The 19,844-nt window shown below is 35.9% G+C and overlaps 2 protein-coding genes across 4 annotated transcripts; one reads left to right on the top strand and one right to left on the bottom strand.

Annotated features, from left to right (window-relative positions):
- The first annotated feature begins 39 nt into the window (after positions 1-39).
- LOC112564988 (methyltransferase-like protein 14 homolog) lies at positions 40-6,312 on the top strand. Its single transcript, XM_025240195.1, has 11 exons — positions 40-189; positions 587-675; positions 1,171-1,261; positions 1,631-1,690; positions 1,957-2,044; positions 2,201-2,291; positions 2,568-2,706; positions 4,643-4,735; positions 4,984-5,097; positions 5,326-5,586; positions 5,730-6,312. The coding sequence occupies exons 1-11, from the start codon at positions 124-126 to the stop codon at positions 5,973-5,975; spliced, it is 1,338 nt and encodes a 445-aa protein (XP_025095980.1). The 5' UTR covers positions 40-123; the 3' UTR covers positions 5,976-6,312.
- A 256-nt stretch (positions 6,313-6,568) lies between these two features.
- LOC112564973 (cytochrome b-c1 complex subunit 2, mitochondrial-like) lies at positions 6,569-19,471 on the bottom strand. Of its 3 annotated transcripts, XM_025240165.1 has the most exons (15): positions 19,321-19,471; positions 18,713-18,781; positions 18,194-18,343; positions 17,713-17,777; positions 16,589-16,645; positions 15,574-15,698; positions 14,367-14,615; positions 13,166-13,229; positions 12,517-12,543; positions 9,311-9,449; positions 8,884-8,964; positions 8,503-8,579; positions 8,132-8,185; positions 7,152-7,305; positions 6,569-7,003 (listed from the first exon to the last, which is right to left on the bottom strand). In XM_025240165.1, exons 1-15 carry the CDS (start codon positions 19,360-19,362, stop codon positions 6,914-6,916), a joined length of 1,443 nt encoding a protein of 480 aa, XP_025095950.1. In that variant the 5' UTR covers positions 19,363-19,471; the 3' UTR covers positions 6,569-6,913. The 3 variants fall into 3 exon arrangements, with proteins under 3 accessions (XP_025095950.1, XP_025095969.1, XP_025095959.1); XM_025240184.1 differs by lacking the exon at positions 8,132-8,185; XM_025240174.1 differs by lacking the exon at positions 12,517-12,543.
- Between the last annotated feature and the right edge of the window lie 373 nt (positions 19,472-19,844).

Here is a 19,844-nt window from a genome sequence, read left to right as displayed (position 1 = left end):
AACGTGTTAGCTTCATTATGCGTCTTGATCGCAGTATTGTGAGAAAATAAAATAGTAGCTTTACATGAGTTTTACCATTTCCTGTTTCTCGGGCGTAGAATACAAAACACGTATAACTTAGAAATGGGAGATATTCTCAAATCGCTGAAGGAAAAGTCACTGACTCGAAAGCGCCTTCTTGCACAAGCTGTGAGTTTCGTAACGTTATAATTATTAAAAAAACTTTGAAGTGCTTGCGGAGTGAATGTAGAGAAAGAAGGGTCTACGGTCCGTGGCACTATTGTTATCAGACTTGATGTTCAGCAGTGCAATATTTCAGTTTAATGATTTTGATGCTTACCATGTATAGGTTTACGGTTATATCAGTCCACACACAAATTCAACAGTAAGTCATCATTTATAGTGAAACTACCTTGTTGCTCCAGGAATCAAGTACTGCTATTGTTGCTTGATTTCTTTCTATTTGTTTACCATGATTATCAGATTTCGTTTCGTGTTTCTCGTATTACTCACACATACACACTCATGAGCTGTTACTAATAGTAAGCAGGAGCGTAAGCTCTAATTCTATTTTCAATTGTGGCAGCTTGGAGTGGAATCACCCAGTGCACTGAAGACAGTATTGAAGTCAGGCACAGAAGGAAGCAAAGATGTGGCCAGTTCAGGAACATCAGGGTGTGTGTTTTTGTTAAGATATTGTATTACATATATCATTTCTACTTCATATTTCATCTGTATCAATTCATTAAACATTTGTGGAATAATAATACACTCTTACATTATGCCAGCATATTTTTTTCTAGACTTTTGAAATTTCATTCTGACCAAGCCAAAAAAAAAAACCTGTTAATTATTGGTGTCATCAGATCTGGGCATGGTATGGGTGAGGGGGAAATTCATTAGCAAATATTTATTATAATTGGTTGGCAGTGACATGCATATGTTTAGGACAACAAACATTTCCTTATAGTTTTTTTTGGGAGTGCTTGAGCTAGCATAATTAGCATTTTTTTTCATGTTTGCAATATGTGGAAAAAATATGTCAGTAGAATATATATTTATACTAGTCTAAGGTACAGCCACAGACAGTAGGCCATATACAAGTGAATGAGTTAAAGTAACTTAAGACTCCTGATAAAGCTTTTAATATACTAACTTCAAATCATTTAGAGAGGATTGCTCACCCACAAGGAAAGCACGTCAAAGTAAAGCTAATGATGTTGAACAAGCAGGAAATGAAGAAAAAGATAAGAGCAATGAGGTATGGCCTTTTTTTAATTTCTAGCTGAATTCTCACTCAATATTTAATAGGTTGTTCTGATCAGTACTGTATCAGCCCTGGAATCATGAGATGATATGATGTTTCACCTGCAAATTAAGCACATGTGGCATAGATATCATTTGGAAAAAAGAGTTTTTTATTACAAGTTTGCAGAGTGTAAATTGGGCTTCTTTCTATTGTATTATTTTTGTAGGTTGAGGTTGTAGGTAGAGAAAGTTAGGTTGAAATGTTTTTCCAATGTACACTTTAGCATCTTCATGTTAAGAAAATTGTTTCCCAAGTACCCACCCTACTTCCCAAGTTTAGCCAAGGCTGGAATTAATGTTTGTTTGGATATGTTTGTTTCAGGAAGAAGAAAATGATTTTGGAAAAGAAGAAGTTTACACAGATTCCAGTACTTTTCTTAAAGTAAGCATTCTCCAGACTCTAGTATAAATAAATTTGAAATATATTTAGGTTAAAAACATTAATTTTTTTTATGTAATACAAAGACAATCTCAATTTTATCATCCCTTCTCAGCCATGCGTGACCAGCAGAAATGATTTGTAAGTTGTTTTTTAAGTACACTTTTTTGAACCAAGCTTCTGACTTCTTTGGAAGAAGATGCAAAATAGACAATTATTAAAATCAAACTATAGTTTTAAATTGCAAAATATTTCATCTTGATATGCAGGGGACACAAAGTGCAAACCCCCACAATGACTACTGTCAACATTTTGTTGACTCTGGTGAACGACCTCAAAACTTCATACGGGATGGAGGTAAACAAATAATAGTAGATTAATATTAGCCAGTAAATATAGGCCAAGAAGTAAACAAACTGACGAGGAGATGAAAGATACAGGAAAAGCTATACAGTTAAAAAAAAAGTATGTTTGGCATATGTTGCTATATGAAGGGTTTATTTCTTTATGTAGGATTGGCCAATAGGTTTGAAGAATATCCCAAGCAGCGGGAACTAATTCGCTTGAAGGATGAACTGATCACAAGTACTAATGCACCTCCCATGTAAGTCCTCTTTCTAAGAAATAGCATGTTACCTTTTTTTTTTTTTATTATATTATATAACTTTTTTAGGCATTTATCCTGTCCTTCCATCTGAAATTTACAGTATGTGCTTAAGCTGAGTTTGTGCAGTTAACAAAGTTGTTTTTTTTTTAAAGAGAATTATATAAAACTTTAGGGAGATTTTGTGTTTTTTGGCAAACAAAAATTAAAGTTTTCATTAATGTGGCAGCAGAATACTAGGACTGAATGAAGAGCTATTTGTCTTGCTGTTCTCAGGTATCTGACATGTGACCTTGAAACATTTGACCTGCGTGACTTGCATGGTAAATTTGACGTCATTTTGATGGAACCACCTTTAGAGGAATACCAACGCACCCAAGGAGCAGTGTTTGACAAATACTGGAACTGGGATGAGGTATAAACTTACTGCCTGTAAGCTGCGAGTTTTCAAATCTGCATGGGTGTAGTTAATTTCATAATGTCCCAAGCTAATGGTGGCAGTTTTGAAGAGCTAAAACGAGGAGTTTAAGTAGGAGCATTATCAGATGTTTTATAATATAAAGCAAAACCAAAGCTTATGCCATTAGCAACACAAAGTGGCCCTTAATATTCCCTCCGAGCATAACATCAGGCCTAAAGTATGTAATGACAATGACCAACTTTTTTTTTAAAAAAAAAAAGACTAGTTAAAAAACAAAGATAAGGATGAGGTTGTTCATAATTGGAAACTAAAAAAACCTGCAATCTTATGTCTCGACCATTCTTAAGACAAACCTGCACACCTAATGGTTTAAAGGACAACCCGAGTGCAACATTTTTTCTTTATAATTGGGTTAAGCTCATTTTAAAATAAAAATTTCCAAATATAAGTACATTCTTCTTGTTCCTATTCAACTTCCGCTTCTTGATGTCTTTTCTGGGAGGTTTTTGCTTGGTTCTCTCCCACAGGTCTTTATTATTATAGGAGATCTCAGACCATCTGATTTTAAGGATGTAGTGCAGATATCTGTTGATGAATGTCTGAATCTTGTTGGTGGTGGTGTTTGTCACACGCCTTGTCTCAGATCCATATAGAAGGACTGACTTTACATTTTCGTTGAAGATGCGGATCTTAGTGTGTAGAGATAAAGCCTTGGAGTGAAAAATCATGTACTCCTCCCCTATCGACCCTGCGCTGTCATATTCTCCTTTCTGTATAGGAGACTCCTGTGCGATAAGCACGACTCCATCTTTGCAGGTTGCCAGAGAGTCTTAAAAAGAATGACAAGAAATGAGCATTTGGTTAAAATTAAACTTCCACAGTGAAAAAAAAATGCTTTTTTTTTTTCAACGAACTTCCTTAACTTGATTTTTTTCATCAGTCTGACTGTATAACTTTAAAAAATTGATAGTTATCAATGTGAAACCTGTAAAAAAAAACATTTTTTTCCTCGTTTAGATGCATGCAAAATTTACTATTTTTACTTACTGATACTCGTACATGTTCCTGTTTAACCTCCTCATATGTTGGTCACCTTCAATTCTTTTTTCTGTTTCAAACATGCACATCAGTGGTGCCCTCACACTGTCAGTTGTTTTTGCATCGTGCTGGATAAGGATACAACTGATGATATGTTTGTTACCATGTCACGAAGTTACTTGCAGACCAGAACAGTGTAAAAAGCGTTGATGTGATAGATCTGGTACTTGATCTTTAATATTTTACTAGCAACCGTTGTTGGTTTTAACACCTCTTTTGCATAGTTGGCTTTGCTATAGGAAGATCTCTTCGTTTAAATAATAATAATAAATAAATAGCACATTTGTATAGCGCCTTTTTCCAGCATCAGACTCGAGGTGCGTTACATATAAGCATGCAAGCACATCGTATTAATTTATACATATAATAATATATATTAATAAAAGAAGTAGAAAAATGTTATTGCTAGGTGCCATACAACAGGCATTCCCCCTTTCTTTAGTGATTTACTGGAAGTCCAAGACTCGCTTCTACTGTATAAAAGTCTGTTTTCTTTTACCAAGGATTAAATGATTTCTCTTAAAATTCAGCTCATGCAGAGGGCACTATTTTTAGAAATACTTCCCTTTTGTCCCTTATTATTTTATCAATAAATCCAGGAGTGATTAAGAGAGAAACATGAATATTTCTCATGCCTCTTCGTCATAAAATACAACTGAATTGTTTCTGTGATGCTTTATGCTTGTTTCCACTGAGTGCTGGTGTTGTCCTTTAACCATTGGACTTAATTGTCACCAAAGTTCTAATTATATTTATAAAAATTTGATACAGGAATTAGAGTGGAATCTATTGCAAACCTACAGGAAGCTACATGTACAAATGATGTGTGCAGATCGAAAGCCTGGACATTCCAGCTGTGGCAGCACAGCGTTCTTTTTTGTGGATCTGGTGTGGAAACGCTGAAGGTTTGGAGCGCGGCAGACAGGTCAGTATCACCAGGGTTTCAAAGGATTTTCTGCTAATGTAAAATATTTAATCCTTTCAGTCTTATGTGGGGAGGAGTATGCTGTTATGTGATCATGAGGTAATTTTTGTGTGAAAGTCAATGTTTGGCACTTTACTGTTATTCAGCAGCATTGTTGTGGCAATACCATTTTTTGTTGTGTATTTTCTGTATACATTTAATATCTTTGAAACATTATGGCAAAGATCTAAGATTTTACCTGTCTTTAGTGCTTGAAGCGGTGGGGCTTCCGACGCTGCGAGGATATATGCTGGATCAAGACAAATATCAAATCACGTCAGCATAAAAATTTGGAACCTAATGCTATTTTTCAGAGAACGAAGGTACATTTTACCTCTTTGTTCCTATGCCTTCCTTTCATTAGTGAAATGCCTATAAATCTTTCTTGCTTTGCTGATGCTGAAAATATTTATCATTTTATTCTTGCAAATGTAATGCTGACATGTTACTAAATTATCTAGAATGAAAGATATTGGCAGAAGGTAGTCGGGCTCCATCCAAGTTCCCTCTTTACATTAAAATGAATAAGTAACAATTTTTTCCTCCTGCAGGAGCACTGCCTCATGGGAATAAAAGGAACAGTGAAGCGCAGCACTGATGGGGATTTCATACATGCTAATGTTGACATTGATCTCATAATCGAAGAGGAGCCAGAATTTGGATCCAAGGATAAACCTGTTGAAATCTTCCACATTATTGAACACTTCTGCTTAGGACGCAGGCGATTGCATCTCTTTGGTCGCGACTCTACCATTCGACCTGGCTGGCTAACCCTTGGACCAGGATTGACATCCAGCAACTTTGATCCAGATGTGAGTAGTGTTGATTATGATCCAGATGTGAGTAATGTTATGTTCTTGTGAATGTACATCTACGTGAGAGAATGGTACAGGCCACACAAAAAAGTTTTTGTAATTAAAACAGCCCCAATTTGAAAGGTTTTTCTTTTACCTAGGTGTACGCTTCCTACTTCGCATCTCCAGAGGGCATGGTTACTGGATGTACAGAGGAGATTGAACGTCTGCGTCCGAAGTCACCCACACCCAAGAACAAAAGTGGAGGAGTTGGGGGTGATAGGGAAGGAAGAGGTAGAGGAAGAAGTAGGGGTGGGGGACCTAGAGGTGGATCACGTGGAGGTCATATGCCCGGAGCCATGGCACCAATAAGGTATGGACAGGGAAGGGGCTTTGGCAAGAGATGAGTACCTGTGCTGGCAAGAAAGGAGACCAAGCTTGTTGAGAAGAGACTGCAGACAACAGGACATTGAAGAATTATTACAATGATGCTCAAATATAAGGCTACGAAAAGACTGGTGATTATGGTGCATTGCAGATGCCTGCATTCCCAAATCATGGACAGTACCAGTGGTGCCAAGAAACTCAATAGTACAAGAATGTTTATGGACCAAAAAAAAAAAAAAGGGGGGAAAAATTAGCCTGAAAAAAAAGGGCATATGTGGTGTGGCAGTCAGAAATTACTGATGCTGTACATGGTAAACATTTTTGTAATCAATGCAGTCATAAACTGATGAATCTTTGTGTTCTGGCTTGTGCAGTTAATGATGCACAACTGCAGTGTTAAATGTTTGTGTGCATTAGAAAAGTCAACAGCTAAACCACCCAGAATCATGTTTAAAGCCTTTAGCATAGTTTTCTTAGAAGTTCTAACATATTGGTTTACTCAGTTTGGGGATCTTCGTTGAAATACTAGTTTCAAGAAAGCTGACTACAAACATCTGAGGAAATTGAAATCATCACTCTGAAATGTTAATTCTGAAACTTATTACAAACCAAAAAATCCAGCACTTAATTTATTAACATATGCAATCTTCAACATCAGAATTCAATTTCCAAGACAAATTATCATCTAACAGTTCTAGAAATTCATCTCCACACCAGGGCATACCTAAAATGGTACATGTCAAAGCCAAGAAATGAATCTAGAAACAACTTAATTTTATTAATCCATTAGTTCCTTTCAGGCTCTCTTTTCAAGGAGGTAGCATGGAGGTCCTGTGACTGTTAGTCTTGGAAACAAATTTTTTTCACGTATGTCAAGCCTGCAACACCTTAAATCTTGATGTGCACAGAGTCCATTGCAGCAAGCTAATCTGAAGAAAAACCTAACTTCCATTTGCCGTTACTTGCGAAACTGGTCTAGATATGGTGTATGTGACAGATTTCCAACAGCTGCCATGGTTGGAGTTCCATTCACCAACTTTTTGGCAACCTGTCAAAGCATATATATGCATATGAAGTTTAAATAAATTAAAAAATTTTCCATAACTAGCTTTAATTTATTCATGTTTTCTTAGCTTTAAAAAAATCTCCATGTTCAAAACACAGTTTTTTGAAATATCCCTCAAAGTGCCACTCACATTTGTGACATCTGCAGTGGTGATGCCCTCAATGAACGTAAACAAATCATTTGGAGAAACCAACTGCTCGCCACTCAATGCTTGCTCTGCAAAGTCCAGTGCTGAATTTTCACTTTGCTCCTGCTGCATGGCAATTCTGGCTTTCAGTTGTTGCCTAAAAAAAACCATAAATGAGCCACAGTTGCTTTACAATGGCACCATTTACAAAACAAACATAAATAATTTTGTGCTAATACTAATGAACGTAAGCAACACTTTTGAAAACAGTTCAACCAGAAGTCACAGCACAGACAAATAGTTTCTCTGTAACATTAAGGGCCAGACAAAACCATCAAACTGGGACAATGTCTGATGTATGAATCATACCTGATCAATTAATCAGTTAAGGATGATTTATTAATAACTGTCATGATACTTTTTTTCGTGAAAGAAAAATTGAATGCATAATGTAAGCAGCCCGTAATGTTGCACCCAAGCTGCATAAAATCAGCTGGGGAATAAGCTTTAATTCACATGCAATTTTTACCTTTAAACCAAACTAATAAAAGACTCATTCATACCCTGTGCTTTATTCAAAATTATCACAGAGCAAAAGAAACAAAAAACACAGCACAAAAATAACTGCTACTACCTTGCTCCTATAAAGGTCTTTCAATGCGACATATTGCAATGCATTTTATCTGAAAATATTCACACCTTTTTTTCCCAACACATTTCTAATTCTTGCTGCTGATTAGCTCCTTCCCTCCCAACAAAAACAAAAGATTAAAATAAGGGCCATTATATACAATAATGTCATGCAAACACTAACGTCATTAAAGAAAGAAATTCTCTCACACACAGAATAGAAAAAAAAAAAATCAACTTGCTGAAGTCAACCATTAAACATTTTAAAATAAAAATAGAACCTGAAAAACAGAAAATCCCCCCTCCAATCAACATGCAAAAAACATTAACACAAATTAAATTTCAGATCATACAGTAATGAAGAACTGGTTTCCATGTACATGCCAAAGTCAGCTTGAAGTCGATACCTGAGTAGATGTTACAGACACTAATGAGGCAAGTTCTTGTGCATGTAGAACTGCACATGAAGACACCTATTCACAACTATAAACACGAACACTGATAAGGATATCACAAAAAGAATGATAGCATAAACCTAGCTTGAAAACTGATAAGCTCTCTATTTTAGTTCTGGAGAAATGCCTATTTTTATACTGAAAAAAAAAACCCCCCCAAACAAAATCAGTTACATTTCTTTATCACCTGTCACTTTTTTGCAAATGCTTGCTCATAATAACTATTATGCATGTCATATTCTCGTTTCCCACATTTCCATATTACTTACTTGCCACGTGCCACTTCCTTCTCATCCAAGCCATTCTTGGTGATTGCAGCAAACTGCTTGAAGGCAGCCTGGAGAACCTTTAAACATAACACACACATCACTGGTAGATATCCCCAACAATGCAATTGACAACTACTTCAGCTCTTTGCTTTTCAATATTTAACTTCTGGTTAAAGGCGTAACAATAAACGTGAAATTTTTTTAAAAATGAGTGCACATTACAATCTTCACTATATATGTAGTAAGTTTTGTCCTGATCACAGTACATTTTGTATATCAAGTCCACACACTTCAATCCCAGCATATCAGCATTTACAAGAACTCTAAAGCACATGTCAAAGGAGCCAAAGATTAAAATATATTTAAAGAAAAAGCAGCTACCTTCTCCATTTCTGTAGCCTGTGCAATTGCAAAGAAACCAAAGAGACCATTATCTGTGTAGTTAGCATTTAGGCATGAGACCTGCATAAAACAAAACACCTATTATGTCACACCACAATGAACTACTAATGAAAACTATATGCAGCCATCAAATTCTTGTACTGAAATAAACTACTGTATACATTATCATCTAGCTTTTACATATTCTGCTGCACCCAGCATCCACAAACTACTATTGCAATAACACATACAACAATAGCTGGCACTAGTTTCTGGATGTCACACTACACACAAAGATGGCCATCACACCAGTTTGCACTTCAAGCAGTGATCCTGCAATATGATTTACCCTACAACTGATTAATCATGTGCCGTGGCCTGGGGCAATGACTGCAATTTGCAATAGTTATGATGAAGGTTTACACACCGCAAAAGGCTGGGAGGTTGCCTTGGTAATGGCCTGTGTCAGGAGAGATGTGGCACCACCAGTACTATACTTAATGCTTGGTCCTAATCCCATAACATTCTGCAACACAGCTGCATGTAGCAACTCCTTGCCAGCAAGACTGCAACACAACATGATTTTACATGACACTCTTCAGCAATTAAAAAGAAAGTCTTGTAAAAACCAACAATTTATTACTTCAAGTAACAATAGTAGCATTTTTGTTAAGATCTGAAACCTCTTAAGCATGGTTTTTACAGTCTATATTTTTTAACACATTCTAGACCTGTTGACTGAATTGTAAATTAAGCAGCATGCAAGCAAGACCACTGCTGAGTTGACCATGAGGTTCACAGACTTGTTTTTGCTACCTTAGTAGTAATAATAGGAATTTTGTCTGATAATGTTACATGATACATGCTAAAATTATCATTAATAAATGTAGTAAAATTTAACACCATTTCAAAAGACTAAAACCATTTTAAATATATATTAAAGATCTACTTGCCTTCTGTTGTTAAGAAACAATCTCAGACAGCAAGTCACAATGCCTCAAAAAGAAAAGAGTGACCACCACCGTCTGTTCATAAACTATGGTTTAAAATAGCTGCAAGCGAGCAGCATGGTAATTCAAGTGATGAAATATATGAAAACAGCCTGCTGGCTTCTGATATGCTGAGCAAGTATGAAGATATGTAAAACCTATTTTCTATTACACATCTTTCCACAATGCCTACAACAAAATCCCCCAAACAGAGGAGATGCTATCTCTTTAGTTATTTCCTTGTCAAACTATCAATGCTTTCACAACAAATCGCAAAATTATGCAGCTGTCGCCAGGAAAAAACAGAAAATATGATCTAAACTAAAGCAGAAGAAAATATCTGCATGTGACAGAGTCACCTACTTATTTTAGCAGGGTGGGTGGGTGGAATCAAATTTGTTTAGTTAAAGGTGTACAACAGTCAGCACTGTGCTTCAAGTCACTTTTTGTTTCAGCATCTGCCCAGTGACATCCTCTTGCTGAGTGATGTTGCAAAAAGCTGGCAGTGTGACAAAGGTCATTTTGTTACTCCCACCCCAGAGTTGAGTGTGAAATTCCACCTCCTTCTGCATCACCTTGTGGATTGGGCAGTTCTGCAAGATGTGTTTAGATTTTGCTCTGAGTGGCCATACAAACTAGGATAAACTTGCTGTGCTTCTTAAGACAAGCATTCCAACCAGTGCTGCATACAAAAGTGGTAGATGAGGATCTGCTGATATCTGTCAAGCTGCTGGATGGGGTCTGGACAAGCCTGATATCCACCATTTAGTGAACATCTACAATTCTATGTTTAGCAGGAGTGCGTTGATCTCCCTATAGGTTGTGCAATTTGCCAGCCGAGGTAGCTGGCTGCCTTCTCTGACCAGGCCATGAGGATATTTTGTCAATCATTCTGCGCATATGCAGTCCACACTTGTTGGTGGATAAATGGAAGTGGGGGTCAGTTTGTTGACCACGCAGCTGCCTTAACCAAGAAATGTATGAAGATGGGTAGAAAAAAAACACTGCTGGGTTATAAACTGTTGCAATGGAAAATTAAAAAAAGGCAGTTTAAATAAGAACATCTTTACCAGGCTTGGAGAAAAGTAGAATAAAAGATGCCTGTTGCAGCATTAGACATTGATTCAAAAATAACAGTTTGAGGAAAGAGCCATATAGGTGTGAAAATAAAAACTAGCTTAGAAATAAATTAATAAATATCCACAAAGCTGTTGCACAATATTTTTATTACAGGAACAAACCCTTGCAAGCAGAGAGAGAGAAATGTGTAAAGGTATGTTTGCCTACTATCTTTAAATGTCTCATTGTGATTGCCACATCATCAAAGAATGTATGAAGCAACAAATAAGAAATATTACTTTTATTAGTTTTGTACGACTAGCTTTAGCACCCACACCCACCCAATCCATCCACTCTCAAAGAGGGGAAAAAAAATATTCCTAGCATTATTAAGAGGACTCAGTCCTCAAATTACGTAGATTGTGCAACCACAAAGAATGTCAGCTAATTATTGTTTAAAACTCATTAATACATCTTCTCTTGGCCAGCACATAGTTAAAGGTGGAAGATCCAGACACAGAAAGACTAGACTCTTTTACGATTCACTGTCATCATGTTGCTTTGTTTCTGCTTCCATCTAAAATTATTACATCAGTAAGAGCAGGTAACTGAGAAAGTGACTTTTTCAGACTCATAACTTCTCTTTGAATTAAATTGTTCTTTATGCATGTCATTATACCTTCAAACTCAAAATAAAAAATAATCTGAAACAGCAAGTAAACACCTGTCATGTTTATCTGGATTCATAGCCAAGCATCAATCTACCAAGGTAGAATACATCAAGATGCTTATAATACATATGATAAAAGAGCTTAAGATTTACAACCCATCAAAACTTTCATAGTTAACACCACCTCATTGGCTGAGAAAGTATTTTCTGGAAGTTTCAGTCTGTTATTGCTATATTGTACATCAGCAAGACTATGACATACAAAAAGAAAAGGAACAAGATAGTATTATCCCACAAATGGACAACAAAGGCAATCTAAACCTTCCCTGCCCTCTCAGTCTGAAAGGAACCTGAAAATGCATTTTAGCAGATGATGTTTACTTCAGCTGTTGACATGTTTTGCTGATGGATTTTCTGTAACACAGGTATCTGCATAACACAATCACTGGAAAAAACATATGCCCGCACCAGTTATCCATTTATGATTTATATGGTGTCTTTTTCTTTTGAAAGACAAGTAGATGGCGGAAGGAAAATAAGCCACAAACATCTGTTCAAGCAATCAGTAATATGGCTTCTTTCCTTTTTTCTTGTTTTGAGATAACTACATCAATTCTACTGCATATGCATTACATTCTGCTAGCCATAGCAACTGGTCAACTTGAGATATAAAATCCAAAAGTTTCACACAACACTCTGATAACCAAGTGTAAGTTTTTTGAGGGAAAGGCCAAGTGGAAGAGAGGATAGAAAACTGGCTTCTCACAAAAAAATCAAAGATCGTTTCACAGTAAGCTAACATAAGAATACTCCAAAACAAGCTACAAAAAGCAAAAAAAAAAAGAGCATACATTACAAACATAAGCATTACTGACACAGCAGCTTGTAATGTTACACAAAAATCAACTAACGTACCGCCCTGTCTTCCCAAATTTGCCAGTGCTTCAAAACAAAAATTAAAAAGACAATGGAAAATATTAAGTTTCATAAATAACTGTAAAAATCCTACTTTTTACTCTAACAGGTTAGAAATACTGATAAAGCTGCATTTAGTGTTCCAAGCATGATGTCTGTTTGGTAAGAAATAGAAAGAAACAATCTAACAGACCTATTTCAAAAAGAAAGATGTGAGAACCGTCCTAAAAGACTGACTATCAAGGTACTAAAAGAAATGTATTCATCACTTCCCCACTACTTTAACAAATTATCAGCAGAGAATGAAAGGCCAAAGAGTTATGTCCTTTAGAAGACTTTTAAAAACTAGCTTTACAAGGGCAAGCAGCTTTACATGACTCTAAGCCACTATTCCACTAAAAAGCACAATGCAGCAAGCCTGCAAAGGCAAAACATTTGTTCAATGTAATGACCAAACTTTATGCAGTTAACCACTGTACTTCCCTTCCAAACTGCATAGTTATCAAAATAATTTTTGTTATTGTTTGCCTACTTGAAAATAGCAGGTAGATTAATACCAACTTAAAACTATCAATGATGACTGACTTACAGGATTGTACAGGAATTTTTGTTGTTGTTGTGTTAATCGAAAATGTAACTGTTGTTTTACCTTGGCCCTTCAACAGCAACAGCAACATATGCTAGGCTACCTCCAGTGTTCACACGGATCTCACCTGAAAAATATTATCACACAACTTTCTAGTTAAGGGCTTCCTTCGGGTGGCATCAGTCTAATCATTCTGACAAATACCCTTTCCTTTATCAAAGTTATTTCATCAAATTATTTTAAGCATACATTCCTGCAACTTTCTATCAAATGTATGAATATGTAACACACAAGTGATTTATTTTGGTATGCTTATGTTAAATAAGCAGCGCTATCTCTCTAGGATTCTAAGCCAATTACCCGCTAGAAGCTCCGCCTTTTATACAGATGTCAAGACCAATCATATCGTGACTTTCAGTAGAGTGCGGGAGAAAATAAAGAGTTACTTTGCCTGACTTTGGACAAACAACAAGTTCACTGACTGTATATCTGTAACGAGAAAAGATGTTTCTAGGGTTTTTGTGGAAATAGACCCCTTCGTGTCTCTGGGAAGCATTGTCAACAAGGATGGTGGAGTGGACGATGACATCAAAAGCCATAGCAACAAGGTCAGGCATGCTTTCAACAATCTACGCCCTATCTGGCATTATTATTCTGCAGTAAAACCCACATCTTCAGCATCAATGTGAAGGCAGTCCTACTGTATGGTTCTGAAACCTGGAGAGTGACAAACACCATCAACAGCAAGCTTCAGACCTTTACCAACCAATGCCTATGTCATATTCTGGGAATAAGATGGTCTGAAAAAATCGCCAACAACAGCCTGTGGGAAAAGAACCAACCAGAATGCCACTAGCCAAGATATCAAAAAGTGAAAATGGGGATGATAGGACACACTCTGCACAAACCAGTTGACACCACTGCCAAGCAGGCATTTGACTGGAACCCTCAGGGAAAAGGAGAGCTGGGAGACCAAAGCAGAGTTGGAAAAGAATAGCAGAGAGCGAGGCAAAGGTTGTCGGATCTACATGGGCACAACTGAGGAGGGGCTGCCCAAAACCAGGTCTGCTGGCAAAGGTGTTTTTGCAGCCCTATGCTCCTCGAGGAATAACAAGTAATAAACTAAACTAATTTAGAGACAATCTAACTTGTTGGAAGAGCAAATAAACACATGAGAGCATCACAATTAATTGCCCTTTTTTTGCTATCACACATCACTATTTTTAACATGCACAAATACATAAAATGTCGCAAAAATACATACCCCCTCCATAAGTGGCTTTGTCAGCAGCAGTAGCAGCTGAGGCAAATGGTGTAAACTTCTGAGCACATTCGACTAGCTCCTCATGGTCCACTCCAACTCCCACAAGTGCTACTCGGCCAGTGGAATAGTAGGACTTCATATAATTCAGCAACTGTTCACGGCTATATTTGCCCACCATAAAGTCAGGTGCATACAGTGAGTTGCCTAAAGTCTTCCTGAATGCAGCCTGATGCAGCAAATCATACACCACTGAAGCAGATCAGATAGATTTTGTTTATCTTATAAGCATGCTTAGTGGACTGAACTTAGTATATGGCAATCATTCAGGATATAAATACTGACTTAACATCTACCTTCAGTCAGAGGAGATGCACTTCTACAACTTAAAAAGTCACTAATCTGCCTTTCATTACAACTCACATTACGCATCTTCAAATACACATAAAAAATATAATCTAAACTAGTTGCAATTAAAAACTGGGCAAAAAAAAAAAACCTGAGAAAAAAATGATAATCTATAAACCAGCAATAATTGTAGCCAATTCACTATTTAAAACCTCTAATCAAAAAGTTTGTTTTTCTTTTGTGAGTTAACTCAGGTTCTCAACTAGGACAGGAAATTAAAATAGGGAATAGGAAACTGTCACAGAGGGTGACATGAAGCTAACAGCGTGCACAAGGATGGTGTCTGAGCCCACCTGCTGAATGACTAATTGGGGTTCTTTTTTTATGATACTGGAACAAGAATGGTCAAAGATGATTCCAATTAACTGTTGCGGGCCAGCGCTTCACTTCTCAAGGAGACACGGTGACCGTTGATACAGTGAAAGCAGTTTTGTGCCGAACTTACATTTCATTATTCTTAAGATGAACATCAAGAAAAGGGAAGTTTCTCTTAGGACTGATTTTAGAATTAGATATCATTAATAAGTAATAACATATCTTAGATAGTAGTAAAGGTTAACTAATGTATGTTTACTAGGAAGTTCTTTTTGACATTTATTGTGCATTTTATTAATTAAAGTCATTTGATGTATACAGGCCTACAAAAGAGGTAGAGTTATTTGTGTAGAAAAGAACATGCAAATGTCCTGGCGTTAGTGGGAACATGAGTGACTGTAACAGAAATTTTTTTTAAAATTATTTGAGCCTGTTACAGATGCTAATGAGAAAAATCAATCATGAGAATATGTCAGACAAAATTTACTTGTAGCAGGCTGTGATTTAAGTATGGCCAGATCCAGTTTCAGTCGATTTTGAATTTCAGTCAGTTCCCAAGGCTTGAAGGCTGGGGCTGTTGTTACTTGTCGCAGGACTTCTGTGGCTAGTTCTCTGAAATCAAGGAAAAATATTATGTAGTAGAATAACACTAAATAAACTATGTACTCACTGGATGTTGAAAGGGATACTTAGTTACACCTACTTCTTCCTATTCCTCTTCTGCAACAACCCTGCTGGATTGTTGGCATTTTAAAGTAAGACACCAACTAAAGCTAAATGGTAAGCATCCCAGCCCTTAAATAGGTGTAGCACACATTCAGAGTGGATGTGCTAGAGGCAAGATTTGAACACCCATTACCAATCTTTTTCATACTGTCTTGTGACAAGAGCTTTAGCACTAAACAGCTAGCTTAAAAAAAATATATATATATGCACTAGTCATCGAAGTCCTGCAGCAGATGTTCGGGGTGGGGGGATGGAGTGTGTGTGTGAAATAGGTGAAGCCAGCAACTAAGACTGTATCACAGTAAAGCATCTGCCCATATTACAGCAGGTGTACAGGAATACTACTGTAATTATTGGGTTTTTTTTAATGGAAAAAAATTCTGCATGACACAGTATTTAAGTTTTATATCAAATAATTCATCCTCTATACTGAATATTTGTTACTAGGACACAATTGTGAGGACCTAGAGAAGAACAACCATTTCAAACTCATATGTAAGAATTAAAAAAAACAAGCAATTAGTATAAAACTACTAAATTCACCTCATGCTAAAACATTTGAAGTGTAACTGTGTTGCCACACAATACAAAAATTCTTTAGGGTTTATGTAACTAGAGACATGTATTGCTGAATATATGACCTATGTTCACATGACAGCCACATAAAAACATTTGACCAAAATGTTTATATGTTGCAGAGTATAAATATTATTAAAAAACTCTTCTACAGTCAGAAATCTGGTAATTTTTCAACAAACAAAAACAAGATTACTTACAGGTTGTCCCTTATACACTCAACTCTGTAAAACATGTACTCTCGACTTGATGTGCATCTGTAGGGAAAAAAAAAATGGTGTAAATAAATTAAAAGACGAACCTGTGTTTATAACATGTCAACATGCCTTATCATGAACTGGGGATTCATGGGATATATAAGCATTCTTCGCATTTTTCATTAATATAAAGGAGATGAACAATAACTGAAGTACATTTTGAAAATTAGTAATTTCATGTTTATTTTCTAGATCAAATGCACTTTCCAACATCTATTACTTATTGCGCACATTAATCTGATATATACAATTACAAAGCTTTAATATTTGGCTGTGTATTTTCCCAGTTTACTAAAAACAGTCAAACGTTTTAACCAAAGTTTCCTGTTACGCACTTGTGGAAGTTTGCAGTGCAGTTACCTAAATACACTGATAGCAAGATTATTATAATTGGACAGCAGACTGAAGTTGTGAATTTTTAATGCATTTTTGTACATGGTAGGGGACTGCACATAGTAGTTCAAAACTATTTCTTTTATAGATTATATTTTGTAACTGATCTCTTTGTCACAATACACTTAAACTGCTGAAAGTAATCATGTAAAACTTTTCCTAAAAATGTTACGATAGCCTAAAAAAAAAAAAAAATCTGTCAAAAATTAAATTCATTGACAAATTTGTAATTATGTTCCAAAATAGCATGTACCCATGTTTTATTCATCTAAAATGATGAGGAAGGTAGATAAAATTAAAATATGCTTTTTGTCTCAAGTAATTTTTAAGTCTTTTCTTTCTTTTTTTTTTTTTCGTTGAGTGAGATAGCCTTTAAAGTTGACCTAACCATCCTTTCCTCATCATCAACCAGCCGTTTTGAAGCAGTCCACCATTTTGAACTGCCGACAGCATGTTAAATTGAAAATGGGTAAAAATCATTTAAGCATTTTCCTTATATGCTAGGCTTCTTTTAAAGGGAATAAAAAAAATCTAGCAATCTTCTTGACAAATTACAACAAACCAAAATTACTTATATAGTGCTGATCTGATGTTTTGTCAATTTTTTTCAACCAAATTTCTTTCTATTCCTAACACTAGTTACCAGCAGCACTAATATATGTTTTCTTACATACGTGAAATTGGCCCCAACTTGTTCTAAGCTTCGCGTCATTCCAAAAGATGACATGTTTTGCGTACTCTGGAAAGAAAAGTTATTTGTTGTTTGGAATAATAAAATAGATCTCCAAAATATATGACTCGAGTTGATAGTCAACTGTATCTTACAATAATTCTTTCATATTTGCACAGACATAAACCTATAGAACTGAAAGTATTTCACAAAGCTTTATGCTAAATGGAACACAGTTGATCCCACTAGCTTCAGTACTAACACAAATTATAGGATACTTCAACAATATGCTTGAGACTAGTGCTCCTCGAGAAGTAGCAAGCAATAAACTAAACTAAATATCACCACCAATTCTTACTGATAAAGATATTAAACAAATTTATACTATTCCTTCATAAAATTTCTGTTAAGTCATGGATATACTAGAATATAAGGCTTACGTTTCATAAAGTAAGTCATTTATCGAACAAAGACAAATTACGCACCAGTCCAGCAGCAATGCGGAGGCAATGCGTTACACCAAGATTGTCTCCATTTTCAAACCGAGGACCAGCCTTTGCCACAAGGGCAATCCGTGACAAAGGGGAGTAAGTTTCCAAGGATGCTACTACCAGCCCATTAGGGAGTTTTGTCAGCTACAAAGACAAAAAATAAATTTCATCTTCTATATGGATTGACAGATTCATTTGATAAATTGACAAATGATTGTTGCAATTTTTTATGATGTCTTCTTCAACTGGAGTTGTAGGTACACATGCTTATTATCATTATTAACTTCATTATAAACTTAACAAAATAGCACTGAATAAATTATGATCTATTGTACCACCATATTACTTGTATGATCTTTACTAATTAAAATTGTGATAAATCATACTTTTATTTGGTTCCTGCAACCAAGTAAAAATAATGGTAGTAAATGATGTCTTTAGTTTTGCCAGGTTCAGTGTATATATATATAAGTATGGAAATATCAAGTCCTATTTCTGCTAGGGACAAGTTACCTTAGCTCCTTGTTTTGATAGTTGTGGCTCTTTCGCTTCAGGGCGTGCTGCTGCTGAATACAGTCTAACCTGTGAGAAGTAATCTTTTTCAAATAATGTCTATGAAATAAATCGGTATCTATACATGTAGAAATTATATGAATAGAAATTAAACTACTCTAAGAAAATCAATTTTGCACTGAATAATACCTGTTATGGTTGAAAAAAAATTTTAATTTTCCAAAGCAAAAACATCATATTTACATAAGTTTAAAACTTTGTTGAAAGGATTAAACTCGAAGTAATGCAGATACTGATGTAAATCCATGGGAAGATAATCGTAATGAGCATACCAGTGAGTGTCAGTGTGTGTTTAAGAGTTAAATCGTAAAGTAAATGAGGCTGACAAAGTGATATTATATCAATATGACAAAGTCTGTTAGTTACAGCTAGAGTATGTTTTGCGGTATGTAGTGCGAACTGTAGTAGTACTATTGATAAGGAAAGCCCAATGAAAGGACCTTTGCAAGGTCGAGCCGGCAGATGATATATGTTAACATAAGATACACACTAATATATTTTTTGCAATGATCAAGAAAGAAAAACCTTCGAAAATAAAAATGTTGCACCTGTAAAGATCTCCCTATTCTCCTCGAGAACACAGAAGCCATAGTTCACTTCTACTCGTATGTCCTGTTGTTGCTATCAATGGTTGCTCTAACAAAATGGCCGAAAGTGACGTGATGAGAGAGGGAGACCACCAGAGAGACTAAAAAATTCGAGTACATTCCCCCTACACAAATACATGTAAGTAAAATGACATTCTTGTATTCTAGTCCCCCACTCCTACCATCTGTTCGATTTATTATCGTCCAGTTCTGTATTCATTAAAACTACCAACTAAAGGAGAATGTCATTAAATTGAATTTCAAAAAAAAAAACAACAAAAAAACAGCCATCAAAATTAAATTTCATTTCTATAAAAATTGCTGATCGTGTTTTCAACTATATCTGCCATCTTTTGTATATCTGGCACTGTGAAAGGAACACAGTGAGAAGATATTTTGGTCCTTATCCTGTGATCGTGATGTAGACATTGAGCTGGCTTTCCGTGTGAGCAAGTGTCGAATGAAAACTGTTACCGATGATGTGA

This window comes from Pomacea canaliculata, linkage group LG1 (genome assembly GCF_003073045.1).
Source record: "Pomacea canaliculata isolate SZHN2017 linkage group LG1, ASM307304v1, whole genome shotgun sequence".
Taxonomy (NCBI): domain Eukaryota; kingdom Metazoa; phylum Mollusca; class Gastropoda; order Architaenioglossa; family Ampullariidae; genus Pomacea; species Pomacea canaliculata.
The sequence above is the reverse complement of the archived record's forward strand: the minus strand, read 5'-3'. Positions and strand labels throughout refer to the sequence as shown.

What these genes read in the sequence shown, in the direction of transcription:
- LOC112564973 (XM_025240165.1), bottom strand. Translation starts at nt 19,362, where the DNA reads ATGGCTTCTGTGTTCTCGAGGAGAATAGGGAGATCTTTACAG. An exon ending in GTTGCTGTTGAAGGGCCAAG is followed by an intron (nt 12,544 to 13,165) that starts GTAAAACAACAG and finishes TTTGTTTTGAAG; the next exon opens with CACTGGCAAATTTGGGAAGA. An exon ending in CCACTGCAGATGTCACAAAT is followed by an intron (nt 7,004 to 7,151) that starts GTGAGTGGCACT and finishes ATGCTTTGACAG; the next exon opens with GTTGCCAAAAAGTTGGTGAA.
- LOC112564988 (XM_025240195.1), top strand. Translation starts at nt 124, where the DNA reads ATGGGAGATATTCTCAAATCGCTGAAGGAAAAGTCACTGACTCGAAAG. An exon ending in GTTTGGAGCGCGGCAGACAG is followed by an intron (nt 4,736 to 4,983) that starts GTCAGTATCACC and finishes ACCTGTCTTTAG; the next exon opens with TGCTTGAAGCGGTGGGGCTT. An exon ending in CTATTTTTCAGAGAACGAAG is followed by an intron (nt 5,098 to 5,325) that starts GTACATTTTACC and finishes TTCCTCCTGCAG; the next exon opens with GAGCACTGCCTCATGGGAAT.